This window comes from Rana temporaria, chromosome 10 (genome assembly GCF_905171775.1).
Source record: "Rana temporaria chromosome 10, aRanTem1.1, whole genome shotgun sequence".
In the NCBI taxonomy this organism is placed as follows: domain Eukaryota; kingdom Metazoa; phylum Chordata; class Amphibia; order Anura; family Ranidae; genus Rana; species Rana temporaria.
In genome coordinates this window covers 59,448,975-59,473,211 of record NC_053498.1, presented here as the reverse complement: position 1 = coordinate 59,473,211, position 24,237 = coordinate 59,448,975, and the positions used below count along the sequence as shown (strand labels likewise).

Genomic DNA, 24,237 nt, shown 5'->3' with positions numbered 1-24,237 from the left:
TATTTGCGTCATCAGGAAGCTGCTGTACTTCTGTTATTACTATAATTTATACCCCTTTGAAATTGATTGTAGCCAAGAGTTTCCGCTCTGCCCCCACCGGAAGTAGCTCGACCGGAAGTGGCTTCGCCGCCATTTTTGTAACTGGAACAATTGCCCCATTTTTCATTTATGCCTGTCTCCCGGACTTAGTTCAAAAAAAGTTTTGCCAGTCCCGTAGCTCAACCCTTCACACCTTCACAACTGTTGCCAGGCTAATCATTGGTAGGAAAATAATAGATAGATGGATTAGAAAATATAAAGATAAAAATAGAAAGATAAATGTAAATAAAAAAATAAATAAAATAAATAAAAAATAAATATTATTTTATTTTTATTTTTATTTTATTATATTTTTTATTTTTATTTACATTTATTTTTCTATTTTTATCTTTATATTTTTTAATCCATCTATCTAATATTTTCCTACCAATGATTAGCCTAGCAACAGTTGATGCCCAAATAGCTATCAATTTTTATTATATGTCACTTATATATGTTTCCTATGGAAAAAGAAAATATGGACAGCTGCACTCCAAAAGATTTTTTAAGGTACATCAATTAGTTATGTGTGTTCATGTTTTCTTTCCTTTTCTTCCTTTTTTTTCTTATATGATTTTAGTTTTTATATAAAAAAACTAATCCTATGATATGGAAAGGACTCCTCATTGGGCTGTTTGATCATTCGGGACTCGAATATACCAGGATCGGGTTATTACACCCAATCCTGCACAACAGCCATCAGATTACACACATACGATAGATGATTTATTTTCATGCACCAGTTTCCATCGGTGTAGAATAAAGATTTTGGGCCAGATCCACGTAGCGGATCGTAATTTTAGTCCGGCGTAGCTTATCGTATTAACGCTACGCCGCCGCAACTTTGAGAGGCAAGTGCTGTATTCGCAAAGCACTTGCCTCTAAAGTTACGGCGGCGTAGCGTAAATCTGCCGGCGTAAGGGCGTGGAATTCAAATGTTAAAGATGTGGGTGTGTTTTATGTTAATTTTACTTGACCCAACGTAATTGACGTATCCCAGTGCGCATGCTCGAAATTAACCTGCAACAAGCCAATGCTTACGACGTGAACGTCATTCTACGCAAAGCCCTATTCGCGAACGACTTACGCAAACGACGTAAAATTTTCAAAATTCGACGCGGGAACGACGGCCATACTTAACATAGGATACGCCTCATATAGCAGGGGTAACTATAAGTCGAAAAAAGCTTTAAGGAAACAACGTAAAAAAATGCGCCGGCCGGACGTACGTTCGTGGATCGCCGTATCTAGGTATTTTGCATACTCGACGCGGAAATCGACGGAAACGCCACTTAGCGGCCAGCGTAAATATGCACCTTAGATCCGACGGCGTACTAAGACGTACACCAGTCGGATCTAGCCCACCTTCAGGCGTATCTTGTTTTGTGGATACAAAACAAAGATACGCCGGAGCAAACTAGCAGTTACGCGGCGTATCAATGGATACGCCAGCTTAACTGCTTCGTGGATCTGGCCATTTATGTTTATATATCCATGTATATACAAGTATGTACAAGGTTTTATGTTTATATATTCATGTATGTACATGTTTTATGATATATGTTCAGGTAATTGTGATGGTGTGAGCATAGTACTATTTTCCTATATGGATTATGAGATGCGACTGCCTGTACGCATATGTACAAAAACAGGGGGATAACAGAAGACTTTGGCCACCCCCCCCCACCCCCCCTAGTAGCAATTGTAGCATTGAAGGGTTCTTTTATGTAACTTTTATGCAATTTTTGGTTTATGCAATTTCCATGCAACTTTTGGTTGTGAATCATCCCATGCAGGCATTCGCATCTTACAATGGGAACATTTCACATTCAATGCTATGGATACTAGGCATTGAATCTATATGCTGGTGTGATCATAGTACTATTTTCCTATAGCGATCATGAGATGCGACTGCCTGTGCACATATGTACAAAAACAGGGGGATAACAAAAGACTTCAGTCACCCCCCTCCTAGTAGCAATTGTAGCATTGAAGGGCTCTTTTATGCAACTTTTATGCACCTTTAATCCAATTTTTGGTTTATGCAATTTTCATGCAACTTCCAGTTGTGAATCAACCCATACAGGCATTTGCATCTTACAATGGGAACATTGCACATTCGATGCTATGGATACTAGACATTGAATCTATATGCACACATTCCTTTGTATATACATTTTTTTTTGTTAATTGACATTTCTATATATTAATATATATTCATTATCTCTTTCTTTAATCGCCCCTCTTTTAGTATGTTGATATGAACCTTTTATTAGGTTTTGGAGTGCCGCTGTCAATATTTTCTTTTTCCATTTGTTGCCTTGTGCATTGCCAGCACCCTTGATCTCCTGAGACCATACTGATCATCCTAACACAATCCACCTGGAGCGGTAACTTTCTGTCTTTCTTATATATGTTTCATATAAAAGTTTCCAACACGTTTTTTAATAATCACTTATTTTATATGTAAAAGCTTATTTCCTTAAATACAGTGTTTCGAAATCCTACGAACTGTTTACATGTTAATTTTTAAAAGCAGCAGCAAACCTGCTGACCTTACATGGTTTCTTATGTGACAGAACACCTCTGATTTTCACATTTAACATGTAAACAGTGAGTCGGATTTACAAATACTGGGCCAGATTCAGGTACAAATGCGGCGGCGTAACGTATCGTCTTTACGTTAAGTTTTTTTCGTAAGTGCTTGATCCACAAAGCACTTGAGTATAAACTTGCGGCGGAGTAACGTAAAGACGTCCGGCGCAAGCCCGCCTAATTCAAATGGGGCGTGTACCATTTAAATTAGGCGCACTCTCGCGCCGAACGTTCTGCGCATGGTCCGTTAGGAAATTTCCCGACATGCTTAGCGCGAAATTACGGCGCCCCAACGTGTTTGTGAATGGCGCCGTGTGTAACGTACTTACGCCAAAAAAAAAAAAAAAAGGAAAAATTGACGCGGGAACGACGGCCATACTTTAACATGGCTGGTGTAAAGTTAAACAATGAAAAAGATTGCTTAACTTTGCGACGGGAAAAAACGACGTTACGCACGCGAGTAGCTTCGTGGATCGCCGTAAAACCTAATTTGCATACCCGACGCTGGAAAACGACGCAAACTCCACCCAGCGGCGGCCGAAGTATTGCAGCCTAAGATCCGAAGGCGTACAAAGCCGTAAGCCTGTCGGATCTTAGCCAAAAGCCGTCGTATCTTGTTTGTGAATCACAAATTAAGATACGAGGCGGCAAATTTGAAAATACGCCGGAGTATCAGTAGATACTCCGGCGTATTTGTTCTGTGAATCTGGCCCACTGTATTTAAGCATATAAGCTTTGTTTTGTGTTGAAAATAACTGTGAAATCTAAAACTCCGGTGTGTGTAACAAGATGTCCGCTTGCCCCCTTCACACTCTATTTTTACTGTGCAGGAGTGTGAAGTGTAGCAAGATGGTGGTGACGGAACGTCACTTCCGGAGCAATCTGTGATGGGGAGCCGAATGTGACAAGACACCGGAAAAGACGGTGGTGGTACCTGGGAATGTGCGGGGCTGGGCGAGGGGATTGATGGGGCAGGGAGGTGGTTGTATTGCGGCGGGGAGGTGTGAAGTGGTGAGCTACGGGACTGGCAAAACTTTTTTTGAGCTAAGTCCGGGAGACAGGCATAAATGAAAAATGGGGCAATGGTTCCAATTACAAAAATGGCGGCGAAGCCACTTCCGGTCAAGCTACTTCCGGGCAGAGCGGAAACCCTTGGCTACAATCAATTTCAAAGGGGTATAAATGATAGAAATAACAGAAGTACAGCAGCTTACTGATGATGCAAATACATTTGCGAAATGCGTAAAGGCCGCTGGAACTCACGCGACATACCGCCGATCGCAGGAGAGGCTTGCGTGGCACGCTGATATAGAAACGCACTCTCTAAATCGCATACACGGCTGGAGAAGCTGGGTGCCGGCATAGAGGCACATGAATATGTGAGTGCAATAGTCTTTGTATTTTTTAATTCAATTAATACGTTTTTATCTACTACTCTATGATGGCCACTTCTTTCCTATGAGCATTTATAGAGGAAAAGCGGCTATAATAATTCACCCATCTGGAAAAGGCGGCAGTTTGTTGGTGCGAGTTGGATTGGTTATCCAGATAATGAACCAAAGCAGGATCTGGTGAGTGACCATTGCAGAAGGTGGTGGGACAATCACGGAAGTGGTGAACACAGCTGCATCTGATATCCTCATAGGAGGAACACCAAGCTTTTTGAAAAGTTGATTACTCACTGGGACTATTCATAATAGAGGAAGGATAATAGAGGAAGGATAGGGGGCATACATAGGGGTTCCCCCCTTTTCCTTACTTTTTTTCCTCTTGTGGTTTTTCACTTGTTTTTGTTTTTTTTTATATTTCACATTATCTATTTTTAAAAGTTTTGTGATATTTGATGTTTGGGTTCGAGATACATAGGGCCAGATCCACAAAGAAGTTACGCTGGCGTATCTATTGATACGCCGCGTAACTTCTAGTTTGCTCCGGTGTATCTTTGTTTTGTATCCACAAAACAAGAAACACCTGAAGCTGGGCTAGATCCGACTGGCGTACGTCTTAGTACGCCGTCGGATCTAAGGTGCATATTTACGCTGGCCGCTAGGTGGCGTTTCCGTAGATTTCCGCGTTGAGTATGCAAATTAGCTAGATAGGCGAATCCACAAACGTACGTCCGGCCGGCGCATTTTTTTACATCGTTTCCGTAAGGCTTTTTTCGGCGTAAACTTACCCCTGCTATATGAGGCGTACTCAATGTTAAGTATGGACGTCGTTCCCGCGTCTAATTTTGAAAATTTTACATCGTTTGCGTAAGTCGTTCGCGAATAGGGCTTTGCGTAGAATTACGTCCACGTCGAAAGCATTGGCTTGTTGTGGGTTAATTTGGAGCATTTACGTTGGGTCAAGACGTATTACAATAAAACACGCCCCCATCTCATCCATTTGAATTGCGCGCCCTTACGCCGACAAAGTTACACTACGCCGCCGTAACTTACAGCACAAATTATTTCAGGATAAGGAAAATACGCTGTAAGTTACGGCGGCGTCGTGTGTCAGAGATACGCTACGCCGGACGGAACAATGCGCCACGCTACGTGGATCTGGCCCATAATGTTTAAAGTTTCCCTGATATAGGGGGAGTAGCTCATATAGGTGTAACATAACTGGTAACACATACCAGCAAGCACTTGCACTTTTGCCCCTTTTTGGGGGGAATATTTGCACAAGTCACTTATTATATTATATTTTTTGATCGTTTGTCCAACATACGCATTTTTTGAGCATTTCTACACACGTTTGTATATTCCCATGTACACGCAAAATATATACTTTTTGTAATATATGCACACACACAGATATACTGCACAATATATGCTTTATTAGGGTTAACAAGATAGATTACTCGCCAGTTGTGGATTTAATTAATAGGTTAGCTCAATCCATTTATTGTTTAAATATTAATGGCAAGATTAACAGGAAAAAATAAAGAAAAAAAGAAAACAAATACAGCCACCAGCTTATAACAAACCTTGTAATAAAACAATGCTTCTGATGCTATGATTTTTTTCAAGTATTTGGTTTATTCCTTTATCATTAAATGTATAAACACCATGCACGCTTATCTTTTTATATATATATATAAGCTTTATTCTATATACGTTTATATGCTGTTACATTGTTTCCCTTTTACAGTAAAGATGATAACATCAGCTTAAACTGAAGTGTTTATTTTACTCTTGCACTATACAGACTTTAGAGGGAAAAAAAGTAATTTCATTGGTTATATATGCTATTAATACACATATGGGGCAGATCCACAAAGAAATTACGCCGGCGTATCTATTGATACGCCGGCGGAATTTCAAAATTCCTGCGTCGTATCTTTGTTTTGAATCCTCAAAGCAAGATACAACGGCATCTCGGCTAGATCCGACAGGCGTACGTCTTCGTACGCCGTCGGATCTAAGCTGCAATTTTTCTGCGGCTGCTAGGTGGCGTTCCCGTCGAAATCCGCGTTGAGTATGCAAATTAGCTATTTATGGCTAACCACGAGCGTACGTCCGGCCGGCGCATTTTTTTCTGTCGTTTGCGTTTGGCTTTTTCCGTATAGTTAGGCCTGTACACAAGACCGAACATGTCTGCTGAAACTGGTCCGCGGACCAGTTTCAGCAGACATGTTCGGGCGTGTGTAAGGCCGACCGGACAGGTTTCTAGCGGACATTTGTCCAGCCGACCGTTTTCCAGCGGACAAATGTTTCTTAGCATGCTAAGAAACATGACCGCTGGAAGCCTGTCCGTCGGACATGATCGGTCGTCTGTACAGACTCACCGTACATGTCCGCTCGGCCGCCATCCCTCGCATGCGTCGAAGTGATTTGACGCATGCGCGGAAGCATTGACCTTCCAGGGCCGCGCACGTCGCTGCGGAATCGTCGCGGCGACGGCGCGGCCACGTCTCCGCGTATCGTGTACGCGCGGATTTCTGTCTGATGGTGTGTACAACCATCAGACAGAAATCTCCGGGCGGACATGTCCGCTGAAAACGGTCCGGCGGACCGATTTCAGCGGACAGTCCGTCCGTGTGTACGAGGCCTTAAAGCTACTATACTGAGGCATACTCAATGTTAAGTATGGCCGTCCTTCCCGTGTACAATTTTGAATTTTTTAAGTCGTTTGCGTAAGTCGTTCGCGAATAGGAATTTGTGTAGAATGATGTCACCGTCGTAAGCATTGGCGGGTTTCGGTTTAATTTCGAGCATGCGCACTGGGATACCCCCAGGGACGGCGCATGCGCAGTTCCAAAAAAACGTTGTTTACGTTGGGTCACGACGTATTAACATAAAACACGCCCCCATTAGATCCATTTGAATTCCGTGCCCTTACGCTGCGAGAGATACACTACGCCGCCGTAACTTATGGCGCAGATTTGTTGTGGATTCAAATTAAAAAAGATAAGTTACCGCGGCAAAGCGTATCTTAGCTACGCTGCGCCTGGTGCAGATGTATGTGGATCTGCCCCACTGTTTCTTTGTTTGGAGATTACACCATTTATTTAGTTATCGCTCATGATACCACTCAGTAGGGTACTGTTTATGAAGCTGAGGATTTTTTCCTGGATATTTTTGTTTAGGACCTTTGTTGAATCTTGTACATCATACAGTTCTGTCTCCTTTTTTATGTTTTCTAATCCCTCGATGAGTGTCTTCTTGAGGGTTTCTCCATACAGGACAACCGTGTCTTTAAACAGCGTAATCTTCTGGCTCATATCGGACAGGCAGATATTTGTTGTCTTTTTGACGTTACTAACATCTAAATATGTTTTTGCCAGTAATGAACTTTTAAAAAAGCCTACTTGCTCCTTTAGTTGTGATGCTGTAACAAAAATATTGGTTTGCATCTGGTCAACAAGTTTTTTTATTTGAAAACACATTACCTTAAATTGTTTGGTCAAGCTTTCCTGCATATCGGCTGCATAGGGAGACAAATGTTTAATCAAAAGCAGAGACTGCTGTCTTAACTTCTCACTCACCCTTTCATGATATACATTTACATTAACCCTTACCTCTTCAAGATTTTCTACAATTGCACCCTCAAGATTTTGTAAGTTCAGGGCCAATGACATCTGCATACTATCAATACTTGTTATCAACGGTGTGTTCAAGTCAACCGTTATACTTTCCAGCTTCTGGCTAACTGCTAGGGTATTTTTTTCCACTTTGGCTTGTAAATTGTCAAAATAAAGGGAGAGCTTGATCAAAAGCTCTTCTGAGATCATGCTGAACAACCGGTTCACTTCTAATGTGGATGCTGACAAGGTGGTCCTCAGCTGCTCCAGCTCATCTAGCATTGGTTGCTTGGCTTTGTCATAGGTCAATGGTTTGTTGATGCTGTCGGCAAAAGTGGAAAATGCTTTCAGTAGGTTTTCTTTGTCGAGACTTTTCATATTCTTCTCCAATAGATCACTAGTAAGTTTAAAAAGAAAGTTTGTTAAATGAGAGTTCCTACCTTTGAGTTAAGAGAAACAGGTTAGCAGGTGAACAGAGAGTATCAGCCATCTTAGCAATCCATTATAATTTCAGTAGTAAATAGGGCTACCGCCAAATCCCATCCAGTCAAGAGAACTGAGGGTGTGATGTGGGAGTTTCAAAGTCCATATTTCAGCAGACATTCTCTAAATGCCATTTTTAACCACTTCCTGCCGGCCGTACGACTTTGTACGGCCGCAGTGTGGATCCCAATTGCCAGGAGGCCATCTATATACGGCCTCCGGCGATCGGCGGTTACACAGACAAGGACAACATCCTGTCAAGGAGAGAGGAGACCGATGCTGTGTCCACATATGGACACAGATTGGTCACCTTCCCCAGTCACCCCCCTACAGTTAGAACATTCACTAGGCTACACATTTAACACCTTCCTCGCCCCCTAGTGTTAACCCCTTCCCTGCCAGTCACATTTATACAGTAATTCTTGCATATTTATAGCACTAATCGCTGTATAAATGTAAATGGTGGAAAAAATGTGTCAAAAGTGTCAAAAATCGCAGATCGCTGCCATTACTAGTAAAAAATAAATTTAAAAAAATAATAATTTTGTCCCCTATTTTGTAGGTGCTATAACTTTTGCGCAAACCAGTCGCTTATTGCGATTTTTTTTTTTTTTACCAAAAATATGTAGAAGAATACGTATTGGCCTAAACTGAGAAAAAAATATATTTTTTAAAAAAAGTGGGATATTTATTATAGCAACAAGTAAAAAATATTGAATTTTTTTTCTAAATTGTCGCTCTTTTTTTGTTTATAGCGCAAAAAGTAAAAACAGCAGAGGTGATCAAATACCACCAAAAGAAAGCTCTATTTGTGGGGAAAAAGGGACGTCAATTTTGTTTGGGAGCCACATCGCACGACTGCGCAATTGTCAGTTAAAACGACGCAGTGCCGGAAGCTGACATTTCGCCTGGGCAGGAGGGGGGTATATGTGCCCAGTAAGCCAGTGGTTAATAACTATATTAATATTACCAGATGCCCATGTTGACAATCCCGCAACCAATGTATTATTAAATAAAATGAAATCATAATTTGATAGATCTTATACATGATATTGATCTTTTGCATACTCTCCTTATATTTAATGTGTTCCATCCATTTTCTGGCATAGGCATGATTAGTACCTACATGATTGCTTTTATTCTTTAGGTGGACATTTGTTATGATTGTAAACTTTATCATATCAGGACTTCTGGAATCTGAATAGATTTTGGTTTTGGTCGTTAAAATAAAACATAAAACTATTCCTGCAATGGATGTCATGAAAAGTCAGCGTTAAATTATTTAAGGAAGGTAACAGTAGGTCAGTACACAAAACCCAAAAGTGTAAAAAAAAAAGTACAGTGCCTGAAATGTAAGCTATACCCTCAAGTAAGAATAATATATCACAACAAACAAAAGTACCATTCGTACCCACTAATTGGAAACACTGTATCACAAAGCAATCCAATATATGAATAGTGAAAGCAAACAGAATAAAATACATGTGAATAAAGTCCAATATCAACAATGGTGTTCACGTGTGCTAAAAACTTTTACCCTTTAAAGGATCCACTACACCACTTGTGACTGACACTAATGCCACACTCACCGACTCCAAAGCTGCCAAAAGTGAGCAGCAAACAGCACATTTGTATCAAAAGAATTCCAGCCCCTCACGTATTGTCATCCAGCTTCATTAATGCCTAGAAGTCACCTGGTAGTACCACCTCTCGCTATTGGAGACAGTCAACCCATGCTCATCGCACCAGGGGATTGTATATAGTATAGTAATTTATTTACAATACTGTAGGTGACCGCGATATTATGTCAATCTCGCTCCCTTTCTCTGCGAGATTGACCACCTACGAGCCCCGTCGCGGGAGCCAGCGCCGAGCCGGCTTGCCGCGGTGGGAAAAAGCAGTCATAGAAGCAAAGGGGATCCGACTTAGATTCCCGCCAATTCTAGCTGCGGCGTTTGGTATGAATCATGAGGGGGAACTCCACGCCAAATTTTAAATAAAAAAACGCATATTCATTCACCTAGGGTGGGGGGCTGGTATCTGGGGGCCCCCTTATTAAAGTGGGCTCCCAGATTCCGATAAGCCCCCCGCCCGCAGACCCCGACAACAAACGGCCAGGGTTTTCGGGAAGAGACCCTGTCCTTTTCAACATGGGGACAGGGCGCCCCCCCTGCGACAGAGCACCATGTGCTTTTTCTATTCCAGCGAGTGCGAGATGTCGGCACCATGTCGCCGAGAATCAGCGCAATGCCGTCGTGCTGGAAACACATTCTCGGCGACAGGTATTGTACCTCAGTCTTCATACACAATGAATAATAATGTCAGCACACAGCTCTGTCCATACGCATTTCGTGTGGCAGCATATCTTCAGGGGATGCTAGAACCTCGACGTCAAGAAGGTCCTACCTAAATGGCCTATTAATGAATCATGTAAACCACTAGAGCAGGTGTAGGCAACCTCAGCCCTCCAGCTGTTTTGAAACTACAAGTCCCATGATACATTGCAAGACCCTAACAATAACAGACATGACTCCTAGAGACAGAGGCATGATGGGATTTGTAGTTTCACCACAGCTGGAGGGCTGAGGTTGCCTACCCCTGCACTAGAGGAACGCCGGCCAGATTTACAGAGGGCATTATATTCCCAAAAGACAATTTACATCACACTGACCAGATTACGGTGGGTGCTATTTTTATGTCGTCAACAACCACAGCTGGTATATTTCCAAAGGCCAATGTGCATGGCAGTCATCCCTTATAATGGGCACTATTATACAGCTATGTTTCCGAAGATCAAAATATATATCACCCATTAGCTTTATTGGGTTCCATTGTAGTCCTCATCAACGGCAGCCATGTTAAAAGTACAAATTTATATAACTTGCCATGAAAACAGGAGCCAGTTACCTAGAGCTTACACTAAGTTATAGGTGCTGCTATAAAAAGAAAGAAAAAATGTCAATGTAGTGATTTTTTTTATAATTAATAAGTTGTTTTTAATTAAAGGAAAAAATTCAATTCCTAAAAAAAAAAAAAACTCCATTAAGGTAAGTCAGTCAATTTTAAATGGATGCCGATCATCAGCAACAAAAATCGAATTTCTTGTAGTACACAATGACGGCTGTCATACATAAAATATGAATAAATATATTGAAAAAAAATACATATGTATACATGAAAAATTCCATTATCAATTATAAAAATGCATTCAACAGGCTATTCAGAACAATGCAATAAAAAATAAAAAACTTACATATTAATAACATTTTAAAAATATATCATCTAATTTTCATACTTCATACCCCTGTTATCAATAAAACAATAATATCAATGTCTACATTGAGACCTAGGAGCGAGTCTCCATTTTTAGATCTTGCTAGTCCAATTACACCCTCCTCTAATGTGGCTTTAGCTTGTCAATGGCCATGAATTTTGTTTCCGTTGGATCCTTATTATGATACTTTCTGAAATGTGCAGACAGATTATGGCTATGCAGGCTTTTTCTTATATGATACACATGTTTTCCCAGCCCGGTAGTTCCAATGGCCAGTCCATCCCTGCCCTAGTGGTTCTGTCTATGTATTGCTTATTGCAGGGACACTGTAGTAAATATACTACATATTTGGTATTGCATGTGATGAACTAGTTTACTTCATAATTCATCCCTGTACTAGTAGAGGTGAATTTGCTATATTTCCTCTTTCTAAACCCATTCAACTTTCAAAGAATGCAATTGTTGCATGGATAGAAATTCTTACTGTATGAATAGTTTACATTTCAGACACTGACATTTTTTTAGTGTTAAAACTATTCCTGGCTTTGGTAAAGCCACTTTTATGATGGCTATTTGCAGGCTCTGACTTAATAGAGGTTTAAAACACCCAGTTATGATCAGAATACATTAGAACCTCTGCTAGGAATGTATGGAATAGCAATGGATGGGGCTTAATTAGAAGTTTTTTTAGGTTTTGTAGATCCTGACTAAGTACTGTTTATTTAACATGATCTGCTTAAACTGGTCATTGTAGGTAGAAGAAAGAAAGTCACTGCTCCAGGTGGGTCTACTATATGGTCATGCACTGGTACAGGATTCCAAGGGTGCTGGCGGTGGCCATGAATAAGCACTGATTTTGTGCGAAACGTCGGCTGTCCCCTGTTTCTGTTGCTGTGATCTGGTAATGCTTTTGCTGTTCATTTAATAAAAGACAACCTGTACGGTTTTTGGAGTGCGGCCATCCATCCTTCATTCAACCTTTATGGTCATTGTAGGTGATGGAGATTATTTGAAACGTGTCAGCTCTCTGCCAAGCTCTACAGCTACAAGATTTAAATTCAATAGTTTTGTTGCTGACTTGCACATTTTGGAGAGATAACGATGACATACATATGGGCTCCATACAAATGACCATTCTCTTCAGTCTGATTAAAGTTCGTCAGACCTCACTTTTGTCACAGCATTTACTTAACATTAAAATGTATATCTGATGCAAGTGCCACTTTAAGGTATTCTATTCTGAAGAGTAATACTGTAAAGATCACCTTATAACAATAGGTTCCTTGTTCTCTTCCCTTGCTCTAACCTGTCAGAGTTATTTGGTGCCCCCAAAACATCAATGAAGAGCTTTCCAGTAAAGTGATCATTCATCAGTGTTGCACCGAAGGGGGAGATAAATTTCTTATGGAGAATCCTTCTCCATTTCCTTCTGAGATAAGGTTTCTCTCCCATCTCGGTTGTTGTGATCAGTTCTATGGATGTTATCGTAACTCTTGCATATATCTGGGTGTCGATATTGGATATTTTTTGGATACTGTAAGTATGTACCATGTTTCTTTACATTATGCCATGTCAAAGGTTTTTTGTTCCTTTTCTGTATGATGTGCCATATTCTCCATTAATAAAGCAATCCTGATTGTTAAATAAAAAAAGTATACCCACTTCATGCTATTTTACACATTGGCAGTGTCCAATGACAATATAGCCCTATGCCCTGAGTTATCAGCATTGATTTTAATATTTAGAAACAGTCTGCAAAGATTTTTTTGCTGTAGATCTAGTTGAGATGAAACCTAACTGATTCTTGTGTATCAGCTTCTAAATTACTGTTTGCTAATCTGTTCGTAAGTACCATCGCCAACAATTTATTGTTAAATGTATGAAGAGATATTAGGCAATAAGAATCTGGGGGCAGTGTTTTTTTTTTTTTTTTTATATATTAGAAGAACTATATTTATTGTGTCATTGATACAAAGCTACTACTTGGTGATTCTGCTAGGCCTCATTCAACATTTCAAAGAACTTATCCACTAAAGAAGTTTTTATTTCCACTGGCAAACTGTTTAGCTACAGATAAATGGTTGATTGCAAAGAATATTTAAACTTTTTTTTTTTTTAAAGGGCTCTTCTCGCTCCATGCGGAACTCAAATGTTTATTTGAAAAAATGCACTGACAGTCAGGATAGCTCCATCTGTGGGAAATTGTGCTAAATAGGTTTTTATTCACTATCACAGAACTAGTAAATGGTTGCAAGTTCAGGAACAATTATTTCTAGTAAAAGCTTCAGGTACTGTACTTTGCTTTGTGACAAATTCTCTTTTAGCTTTTCTCCAACCCATTGAAAACTTAGTACCAGCTTACCTCACTTGTTTGGTGAAGTCATACACTGAGGCGCTGTTCTTGGTAGCCGTGACCACTTGCGCAGCGTAGTCCAGGAATGCACTTGCCAAATTTTTACTGGTAGCTTCGGCATTTGAGCCTAAGATGAAGAATATTTATTATTACAAAATAAGAAAACATTTTCTAAATAGCCTCCTTACAGTATACTTAAATCTGATTAATTGCCTTACGTTACTGTGAAATTGTCACTGAGACAGGAAGTGAATGAAAATTGGTTGATTGCACAGAATGCAATAAAATTACATAGAACCTCTGTTAGCTTTTTATTGCTGTTTGTTGTTGTAGATGTCCCCTTACTTCCTCTGCTAATACATTTTCTGAACCTATCTTTATTCATTCTTTCTAACTGCCATTCATGCACAGTACTACACCTTCAGGAGAGAAGCATGCAATAAGGTTTTTATTTTACATTAAACGTTATTTCAGTTAAAAAATTAATAAAAATATTGGGCCAGATCCACGAAGCAGTTACGCTGGCGTATCTATTGATACGCCGCGTAACTGCTAGTTTGCTCCGGCGTATCTTTGTTTTGTATCCACAAAACAAGATACGCCTGAAGCTGGACTAGATCCGACTGGCGTACGTCTTAGTACGCCGTCGGATCTAAGGTGCATATTTACGCTGGCCACTAGGTGGCGTTTCCGTCGATTTCCGCGTTGAGTATGCAAATTAGCTAGATACGGCGATCCACGAACGTACATCCGGACGGTGCATTTTTTTACGTCTTTTCCGTAAGGCTTTTTTCGGCGTATAATTACCCCTGCTATATGAGGCTTACTCAATGTTAAGTATGGCCGTCGTTCCCGCGTTGAAATTTGAACATTTTACGTCGTTTGCGTAAGTCGTTCGCGAATAGGGCTTTGCTTAGAATGACGTTCACGTTGTAAGCATTGGCTTGTTGCGGGTTAATTTCGAGCATGCGCACTGGGATACCCCCATGGACGGCGCATGCGCCATTCAGAAAAAACGTCAATTACGTCGGGTCAAGTAAAATTAACATAAAACACGCCCACATCTTTAACATTTGAATTCCGCGCCCTTACGCCGGCAGATTTACGCTACGCCGCTGTAACTTTAGAGGCAAGTGCTTTGTGAATACAGCACTTGCCTCTCAAAGTTGAAGCGGCGTAGCGTTAATACGATACGCTACGCCGGACTAAAATTACGATCCGCTACGTGGATCTGGCCCTATGTTTTTGTTAGGTTAGGAAACTGCTGGAGCTCCTGCCAGATTTTTATTATTTTGTTTGGCCCCGTTAGAGATTTTTCCTTACTTCCTGTTGTTGTGGCAACTTTGAAAGCGAGTAATAAAAATCAAAAATTCTTCTATCCATCTCTTTTATAATGATATTTATGTGGAACCCTAGGGATCCTCTAGTCTAGAGCACCCTTTTGCAACCTTTTTTACGTGGCTAAACCTTTAAATTACTTTCCAGGCTCAAGGAACTCTTGTTAATAACACTATGTACATAATATAACTGGATACTGACATTTATAGGTAAAGTTGATCCAGGAAATATCTGATTGCTTGGGGGATCAGGAAGGAATTTTTTACCCTGCTGTAGCAAATTGGTCCATGCTTTGCTGGGGTTTTTCATCTTCCTTTGGATCAACTGTGGGTAAAGGATTGTGTATATGGGATTGAATGATTTTTTTTTTTAAATTGGTTGAACCGGATGGACTTCTCTTCTTTTGTCTTTTTTCAACCTAACTATGTATATCAAAAGATCACAATACATTAGTGTGATGGTCACTTAGAAGACGTTCCTAAGGCCTTGTACACACGACCGAACATGTCCGATGAAAACGGTCCGCGGACCGTTTTCATCGGACATGTCTGCTGGGAGCTTTTGGTCTGATGTGTGTACACACCATCAGACCAAAATCCCCGCGGACAGAGAACGCGGTGACGTAGAAGACACCGACGTTCTCTAACACGGAAGTTCAATGCTTCCACGCATGCGTCGAATCAATTCGACGCATGCGCGGGATTTCGTGCCGCTGGTTATACGTCATAACCAGCGGACATGTCCGATGAGTCGTACTAACCAGCGGACATGTCCGACAGACAGGTTTCCAGCGGACAAGTTTATAAGCATGCTAAGAAACTTTTGTCCGCTGGAAACCTGTCCGCTAGGCCAGGAAACCTGTCCGCTAGGCCATACACACGGTTGGACATGTCCGTGGAAACTGGTCCGCGGACCAGTTTCAGCGGACATGTTCGGTCGTGTGTACGGAGCCTTACAGTTGTCATTGGGAAGATTCCCCCCTTACAGAGCGCTAAAAAGATCATTGTTGACAGTGATTACTTATCTGAGAGGCAGAAGATGCTCATTGCTTGAGGATCACCTACCAACTTCTGGAGGAACCCTGAGAAAGGCTGTGCTAGAGGTTGCTATGGGTTCCTTGAGGAGTTGAGGAATGAGATATGGTTGACTGACTTACCACCTGACAGTGCCTCCATGTGAATGGGCAGACAGTATTCTGGGACTAATGGGCAGGGGCGTACCTAGAGCATTTGGCACCCGGGGCGGATCCAATATCTGGCACCCCCCCCCACGTTAAAATGTAAAAACACCCCACTGTGCCCCCTGCATACCTCTGCATCCTTCAATATCTTTTTGTTACTACTGTGTACCCCCTCTCCACAACTGCACCTCTGGACCCCTTTACATTACACAGCCCCCTGCATCACTGGACCCCTTTACATTACACAGCCCCCTGCATCACTGGACCCCTTTACATTACACAGCCCCCTGCATCACTGGATCCCTTTAAAATTACACAGTACCCTGTATCACTGGACCCCTTTAAAATTACACAGCACCCTGTATCACTGGACCCCTTTACATCTCACAGCCCCCTTCACCTCTGGACCCTTTTACATTACACAGCCCCCTGCACCCCCCTTTTTTTTTTTTTTTTTAAATCGGGATGGTGTCACCCCTCTAGTGGGTGTCACCCGGTGCGGCCCGCACCCCCCGCACCCCCCTAGGAACGCCACTGCTAATGGGGACTCTCCTCTTTTCCCTTAGATCAGTAACAACTGATGATGTTTTTAGCTGTCCAGACTAATGTGCGTTACTGTTGGAGAGTTTCCCTCACTTCCTGGCTGATAAAACATTGTCAGCAGGGCAGGAAGTGAAGTTACGTCTCTAACTAGTTCTAAGCCCCACGTTAGCCAAAACGAAGACAAATGTTTTGGTTGAACTTATATTTTTTTAAAGTATTAGTATAATATTCCCTATGTAAGACATCAAAAGCAAACACTAATTTAATTTAAAAAATATTAAGGGGATAATGTTTTTTCTCTAGTACTTCTTGTATCTCTTGCTACTAACCTGTGATGGTAAAGACAAGCGTGACAGCGATCATTTTCACCAACATCTTCACTGTAAAATCTGCAGACATGAGTAAATGTAAAAATCATTGTCAGTAGCATGAATATGTATATTATAAAGTTTCAGAGCTGGGAGCCTGAAGACTGCAGATAATGTTGCAGTGTACTGTATTGCAGTATTACAGGCATTGACAGACTATGTGGAATAAACTTACTTTATCTGATTACCGGTACTGAAAATTTCTTCACAAGAAAGATCTTCTAAATATTATTACAGAATGTTGCTAATTTTACTATAATACAGAGCTCTTTATAGAATAGCGAAACCTTTACAGTAGAGTTGATTAACCACTTCAGCCCCGGAAGAATTTACCCCCTTTCCTTACAAGAACACTTTTTGCGTTTCGGCACTGTGTCACTTTAACTGACAATTGCGCGGTCGTGCGACGTGGCTCCCAAACAAAATTGACGTCCTTTTTTTTTTCACAAATAGAGCTTTCTTTTGGTGGTATTTGATCACCTCTGCAGTTTTTATTTTTTGCTCTATAAACAAAAATAAAGCGACTATTTTGAAAAAAATGCAATATTTTTTACTTTTTGTTATTATAAATATCCCCAAAAAAACTATAAAAAACATTTTTTTTCCTCAGTTTAGGCCGATACGTATTCTTCTACATATATTTGGTAAAAAAATCGCAATAAGCATATATTGATTGGTTTGCGCAAAAGTTATAGCGTCTACAAAATAGGGGATAGATTTATTGCATTTTTTTTTTACTAGTAATGGCGGCGATCTGCGATATTTATTGTGACCGTGACATTGCAACGGACATATCGGGCACTTTTGACACATTTTTGGGACCATTCACATTTATACAGCAATTAGTGCTATAAAACTGCACTGATTACTGTATAAATGTGACTGGTAGGGAAGGGGTTAACACTAGGGAGCGCTGAAGGGGTTAAATATGTTCCCTAGTGAGTGATTCCAACTGTAGGGGGAGGGGACTCACAAGGGGAGGAGACCGATGTATGTTCCTCTGTACTGGGAACACAACATCTCCTCACCTATGACAGGACGTGGATCTGCGTGCGCCCCCTAGACGGCCGAGAAGCCCAGGACGTCATATGACGTCTACCCAGGATGGGAGATCCCATCTCTGGACGTCATATGACTATGGGCGGGTAGGGAAGTGGTTAACTAAGGGGTCTCCAAACTATGGTCCTCCAGTTGTTCAGGAACTACAATTCCCATCATGCCTAGTCATGTCTGTGAATGTCAGAGTTTTACAAGTGCTACATCTGCAGAACAGCTTTTTCTAAATTGAACTGCTATTATCTAAAATCTCAGTTGTAGGGAAGAAATGTTTGCCAAGTAACCACATAATAAATTAATAGCGAATTGAATGCACAGCGTAAAAAGGTTTCAAACACTTCAATATCATGTATTCTGCTGCTCCCACGTTAGCTTTTAGTAATAGGTATGATAACATTTCTTACCTCATATATCGCTGTTGATCCTTCCAAATAATCTTTCAGTGTGAATATATTGGTGATTTTATATGCTGTTATATATATTAGGCCATCCCCATTGTCTACATGTGTTTTCAAGCAAGCTACCTGAACCTCGGCTCATGTTACTGCGTGGAGTCCTTGATGCCTCTCTGTTTTCATAACAATGCTAGAAGTTTGATGATCTCAGAGTCCCGATCAATGCATTCTAGATGTCATTTGTCTAAAACAAAATGATTTTGTGGCTCTTTAACCACTTAAGCCCCGGACCATTTTGTTGCTAAAGGATAAGGCCACTTTTCTTGATTCGGCACTGCGTCACTTTAACTGACAATTGCGCGGTCGTACGACGTGGCTCCCAAAAAAAATTGACGTCCTTTTTTTCCCACAATTAGAGCTTTATTTTGGTGGTATTTGATCACCTCTGCGTTTTTTATTTTTTGCGCTATAAACAAAAATAAAGTGACAATTTTGAAAAAAAATGCATTTTTTTTTTACTTTTTGCTATAATAAATATCCCCAAAAAATATATATACATTTTTTTTCCACAGTTTAGTCCGATACGTATTTTTTTACATATTTTTGGTGAAAAAAAACGTAATAGGCGTTTATTGATTGGTTTGCACAAAAGTTATAGCTTCTACAAAATAGGGGACTGTTTTATGGCATTTTTAATAATATTTTTTCTTTACTAGTTATGGTGGTGATCAGCGTTTTTTTTTTTTTTATCGTGACTGCGACATTATGGCGGACACATCGAATGCTTTTGACACCATTTTGGGGCCATTGTCATTTTTACAGTGAATTACTGTAAAAATTATATTGGCAGTGAAGGGGTTAACCTGTAGGGGGAGCTGAAGGGGTTAAGTGTGACCTAGAAGTGTTTATAATTGTTAGGGGGTGTGGTTTGGCGTGACACGTCATTGATCGCTGTTCCCGATGACAGGGAACAGACGATCACTGAAAGTGTCACTGAGAAGAACAGGGAGATGTTTGTTTTAGCTCTGTGACCCGATCGTGGGACACCGATGGCGATCGAGTCCACAGGTCCTGTGGGCACAGTTCATGGAGCTCCGGATCGGGTCGCGAGCACACCGCTGCCGGCGTGCACGCGACCCACGGCTCGCATCTTAAAGGGGATGTACCTGTAGGTGCCAATGCCCAGCGGGGCCGCTCTGCTGACTTATATGTACAGGCGGCGGTCCTTAAGTGGATAAATGAGATTTTCATTTATCTGTGGCATACACAGTGTTTAGGACTTCTGTAAAGAGTAACTCCACTTTCATTGATCACCCACTGGGTGATCCATGTACATTGCAGAGATTTTAACAAACTTGCTAGACTCCTACCTCTTTTTGCTGTGAAGAAAAAGCTCTTAGTCTGATTATGTTTATGTACAAAGTGAATCTAAACGGGGTACGTTTTCGTTATTAATCAGCTGATGCAATTCAAGTCTTCTAATGAGGAATATTCAAAGAAGTTAACCCTTTAGGAACATCCCTTCAAAAATGAAATAGTAGAGATTGCCTAAAACATGACTTGTATCTTAGTAAAGACATTATGGGAAATCAGTAAGCCAATTACATAAGCAGGAAATTATATTTCTGGAGAAGTTATGTATACCAACTGTGTACAGAAGGCCCCCAGGTTGCCATTCGGGATGAGCTTCGTGTTCGTGTCGAACTCACGTTCGACTCGAACATCGTATGTTCGACAGTTCGTCGAAATACGAATGTTACGGGCCGTTTGCACCAAATTTGAGTAGCGTGTCACGGCCCATAATTCACTGCGGCATCACAGCTTGCAAAAAACAGAGAGCCATAATTGGCCAAAGCCAGGGTGGCTTTGGCCAATTATGGCTTAGGGGGTTAAGTACACGCCCCACACTAAAAATGGCCGCCTGCAGGTCGGCCTTGTGTAGTGTGTTGCTGTGGTTAAGAGAAGACACAGAGAGAGAGAGAGAGAGAGAGTGTCATTTTTTGTAGGTAGATAGAGCAGGCAGGCAGGCTAGTCAGTTAAAGTTAGTGTGTAGAGGATATATATGCATCCCAGGTGTTGTATATATATTTATACACTGTATAGTTTAGCTTGATACGCTCTTCCTAATTTACTGACAGGCAGGCAGGTGATTGTGCTAGCTTCAGTATTCTCACGTGGTGTACTGTCTGTGTCCTCTGCAGTGTGCACCTAAAGCTACATGGTGTGTGTACTGTCCGTGTCCTCTGCACATTGTGCACCTAATGTAAAGCTGGTGTTTCTCATATTTACTCCTAGAAGCAGAGATCTTCTCATATTAATACTAAAGGCAGGGTATATTGCTGCAAGTACTTTCACGTGGTGTACTGTCTGTGTCCTCTGCAGTGTGCACCTAAAGCTACGTGGTGTGTGTACTGTCTGTGTCCTCTGCAGTGTGCACCTAAAGCTACGTGGTGTGTGTACTGTCTATGTCCTCTGCAGATTGTGCACCTAACGTAAAGCTGGTGTTTCTCATATTTACTCCTAGAAACAGGGATCTGCTCATATTAATACTACAGGCAGGGTATATTGCTGCAAGTACTTTCATGTGGTGTACTGTCTGTGTCCTCTGCAGGCCATTAGTATGTCTGGAAGGACAACAAGGAGAGGCAGAGAGTCACGAGCCGATAAAAGAGGGCAAGCGGGCTCTGCGTCTAGAGGCACCAGTGCTGGTCGTGGACACGGTGCATCCTCATCAGCACGCGGCCCGTGGGACACGCTCGTCCTTTTTTTCGGCAGCTGGCCTTGTTGAGCCGCAACATGCCGGTCATCCACTTGGTAGAGTGGATGACCAAGCCGTCCTCATCCTCCTCATCCTCTCTCACCCAGGCTCAGGGTACTTTGTCGGGCAAAGCAGCTGCCAACGCGGCCTCTTTCCTCTGCTCAATGGCATCAGTCACTCCTAGGCCCACCATGTCCTCCTGAGGAGTCCCCCGAACTGTTTGACCACAGTGTTGGGTACATGCTGCAGGAGGATGCGCAGTGTTTTGAAGGCTCCGATGATGGTACACAGCTAGAGGAAGGAAGTAACGTGGCAGTCATGTTCCCCCAGCTGCAACATACTGCCAGGTTTTCTACAGTGATGAGGAGGGAGGGGATGATGAGGTCACTGACTCTACGTGGGTGCCTGATAGGAGAGAGGAGGAGGAGGAGGCACAGGCACATCTCCAACAAGGCAGGATGCCCTCCAGGGGCCAGCTTAAGGGCAGCACACCTACTGCATCACAACGCATCTGCAGGGTGCTGCTGTCTCTCAGCGTTATTCCAAAAGTATTTTGGTGTGGGCCTTTTTTGAGACGAGTGCATCAGATCGCACCGCTGCTATTTGCAACATATGTCTCAAGCGTATCTCGCGTGGCCAAAACATCACCCGCTTGGGCACCACATGCTTGAACAGACATATGTCAACCTGCCATGCAGTTCGTTGGCAAGCGTACCTCAAAGACCCACACCAAAGAACAAAGCAGACATCTCCTTGCTCCTCATCAGCTGGGATCTTCAACCACACTAAACCCTCAGTCCTCTCTGAAGCCTGCACTGATAGGACTGAAGGTGTAGAATTAGGTGTGTCACAGCCAAATACTTGCGGGCAATCTACTATCGGTACACCGATGGCAGATTGTACCAGGCAAATTTCCCTGCCCCAGCTGCTGCAGCCCCGAAAGAAGTTCTCTCCCAGCCATTGACATGCCCAGCGGTTGAATGCTAGCTTAGCTAAATTGCTAGCATTTCAACTGCTGCCTTTTCAGTTGGTAGATTCTGCCCCCTTCCGTGAGTTTGTGGAATGTGCGGTACCTCAGTGGCAAGTTCCCAAACGCCACTTTTTCTCACGGTGTCATGGTCTTACCTCTCTCCTGTCTCCTTCGTTTGACATGTGCTGGCGGCCATCTTGGTTTCTAGGTCTCTTGTAGCCTCCCACCCTGTGGCTCCTCCTTCCCACTGGGAGGAGCTGGATACCTGGCTCACATATATAGGAGGTCTGTGACTTCAGTTCCTTGCTTGGTCCTCCTGTGTGCACATGCTTCTAAGACTGCTGCTGCTTCTGGTTCTGATCCTGGCCTCGTCTGACTTCCCTGCTGGTTCCTGATCCTGGCTTCGTCTGACTTCCCTGCTGGTTCCTGATCCTGGCTTCGTCTGACTACCCTTCTGGTTCCTGACCTCTGGTTTCACCATCCGTTGGACTTTTGCTTTACAGCTTGATTTTCAATAAAGCCTTCTTATTTTCACTTATCTCTTGTTGTACGTCTGGTTCATGGTTCCGTAACATTAGGACCAAGCCATGAATTTTGATGGTACAGAGCCATCCTCGCTACCCACGCTGGTTGCCAGACTTGATCAGCTGGAGTCCCTGTTGGGTCAGTTCGCTGTGGCGTTGCAAACCCTGCTTGAACGCACGGCTCATTTCGCTCCCGTTGCCGATGGGTCGGTCGTCGCTCCTGGGCCCGCTCCTACGGCCGATCCGACTGTTGCGCCAGAGTCTACCTCGACACCTGTTGTTGCGCCTGCGGTGTTTCGGGGTATGTCCGGTTCTGCCCCCCTTCCACAGCGATTTGGGGGAGAGCCAACTCAGTGCCGAGGTTTCCTTAACCAAGTGGGCATTTATTTCGAGTTGCTGCCACATGCCTTTCCCACTGAGAGATCAAAGGTGGGGTTCTTGATCTCGCTGCTCTCGGACAAGGCCTTGGCCTGGGCCAGTCCTTTATGGGAGAACAACAATCCGGTGGTTGCCGAGTTTTCCGGTTTTGTTGCTTCTCTTCGGAAGGTATTCGATGTTCCGGCTCGCGCCGCCTCTGCTGCGAAGCTCCTTATGTCCGTCAGACAGGGTTCACGATCCGTAGCCGAATACGCCATTGAGTTTCGTACCCTGGCAGCAGAGGTAGGTTGGAATAATGAGGCCCTGGTCGCTGCTTTCTCTCATGGTCTCTCGGATGCCTTGAAGGATGAGGTTGCAGCTAAGGACCTACCAGTGGAGCTCGAGGCTCTTATTTCTTTCCTGATTTTGATTGACACCAGACTCAGGGAGAGACCTTCCTTTAAGGTGAGCCTGCGGAGGCCTCCTAACAGTTTGGCGCCTACGTTTGCTGTCCCACCCGTGCCTCCCTCTCCTCCCACGCCTCCTGGTGTTGACTTGTCTGGGGGTGAACCCTCGCAGCTGGGGTTTGCTCGCTTGTCCGAGGGGGAGAGGGTACTCCGGAGACGCGAGGGCCGATGCATGTACTGTGGTCTCGATGGGCATTTTCGGTTGGCATGTCCGAACCGTCCGGGAAACGCTCGCACCTGAGATCCTGTCGGGGGCAGATCTTGGGTGGAGTCTCCTCGTCCCCGGTTTCCCGTATTGATAAACCACTGATCACTGTTGTCCTCTCCTGGGTCGGGGGCTCGGTGACGACCCAGGCGTTGGTGGACTCTGGTGCTGGTGGTTTTTTCATTGATAGTGAGTTCGCTGCCGCCAATTCCATTCCTCTACAGGCTCGAGGTTCCCCGCTGGCTCTAGAGGCGATAGACGGCAGACCTCTCCAACCGTCAC

At 42.8% G+C, this 24,237-nt stretch overlaps 1 protein-coding gene across 4 annotated transcripts in view; it reads right to left on the bottom strand.

Annotated features, from left to right (window-relative positions):
• Positions 1 to 7,006: 7,006 nt before the first annotated feature.
• LOC120915114 (apolipoprotein A-IV-like) overlaps positions 7,007 to 24,237 on the bottom strand; it is a 39,166-nt gene continuing 21,935 nt past the window's right edge. Inside the window, exons 1-4 of one of the 4 annotated variants that reach the window (XM_040325362.1) lie at positions 18,684 to 18,964; positions 17,185 to 17,244; positions 13,804 to 13,921; positions 7,007 to 8,081 (exon numbers count right to left, since the gene is read on the bottom strand). In XM_040325362.1, coding sequence (XP_040181296.1) covers positions 7,172 to 8,081; positions 13,804 to 13,921; positions 17,185 to 17,230 — 1,074 coding nt within the window. In that variant the 5' untranslated portion in view covers positions 17,231 to 17,244; positions 18,684 to 18,964 and the 3' untranslated portion in view covers positions 7,007 to 7,171. Of the gene's footprint in view, positions 8,082 to 13,803; positions 13,922 to 17,184; positions 17,562 to 18,683; positions 18,965 to 24,237 lie in introns of those variants that run through there. The other 3 variants (XM_040325363.1, XM_040325361.1, XM_040325364.1) reach the window with 3 other exon arrangements.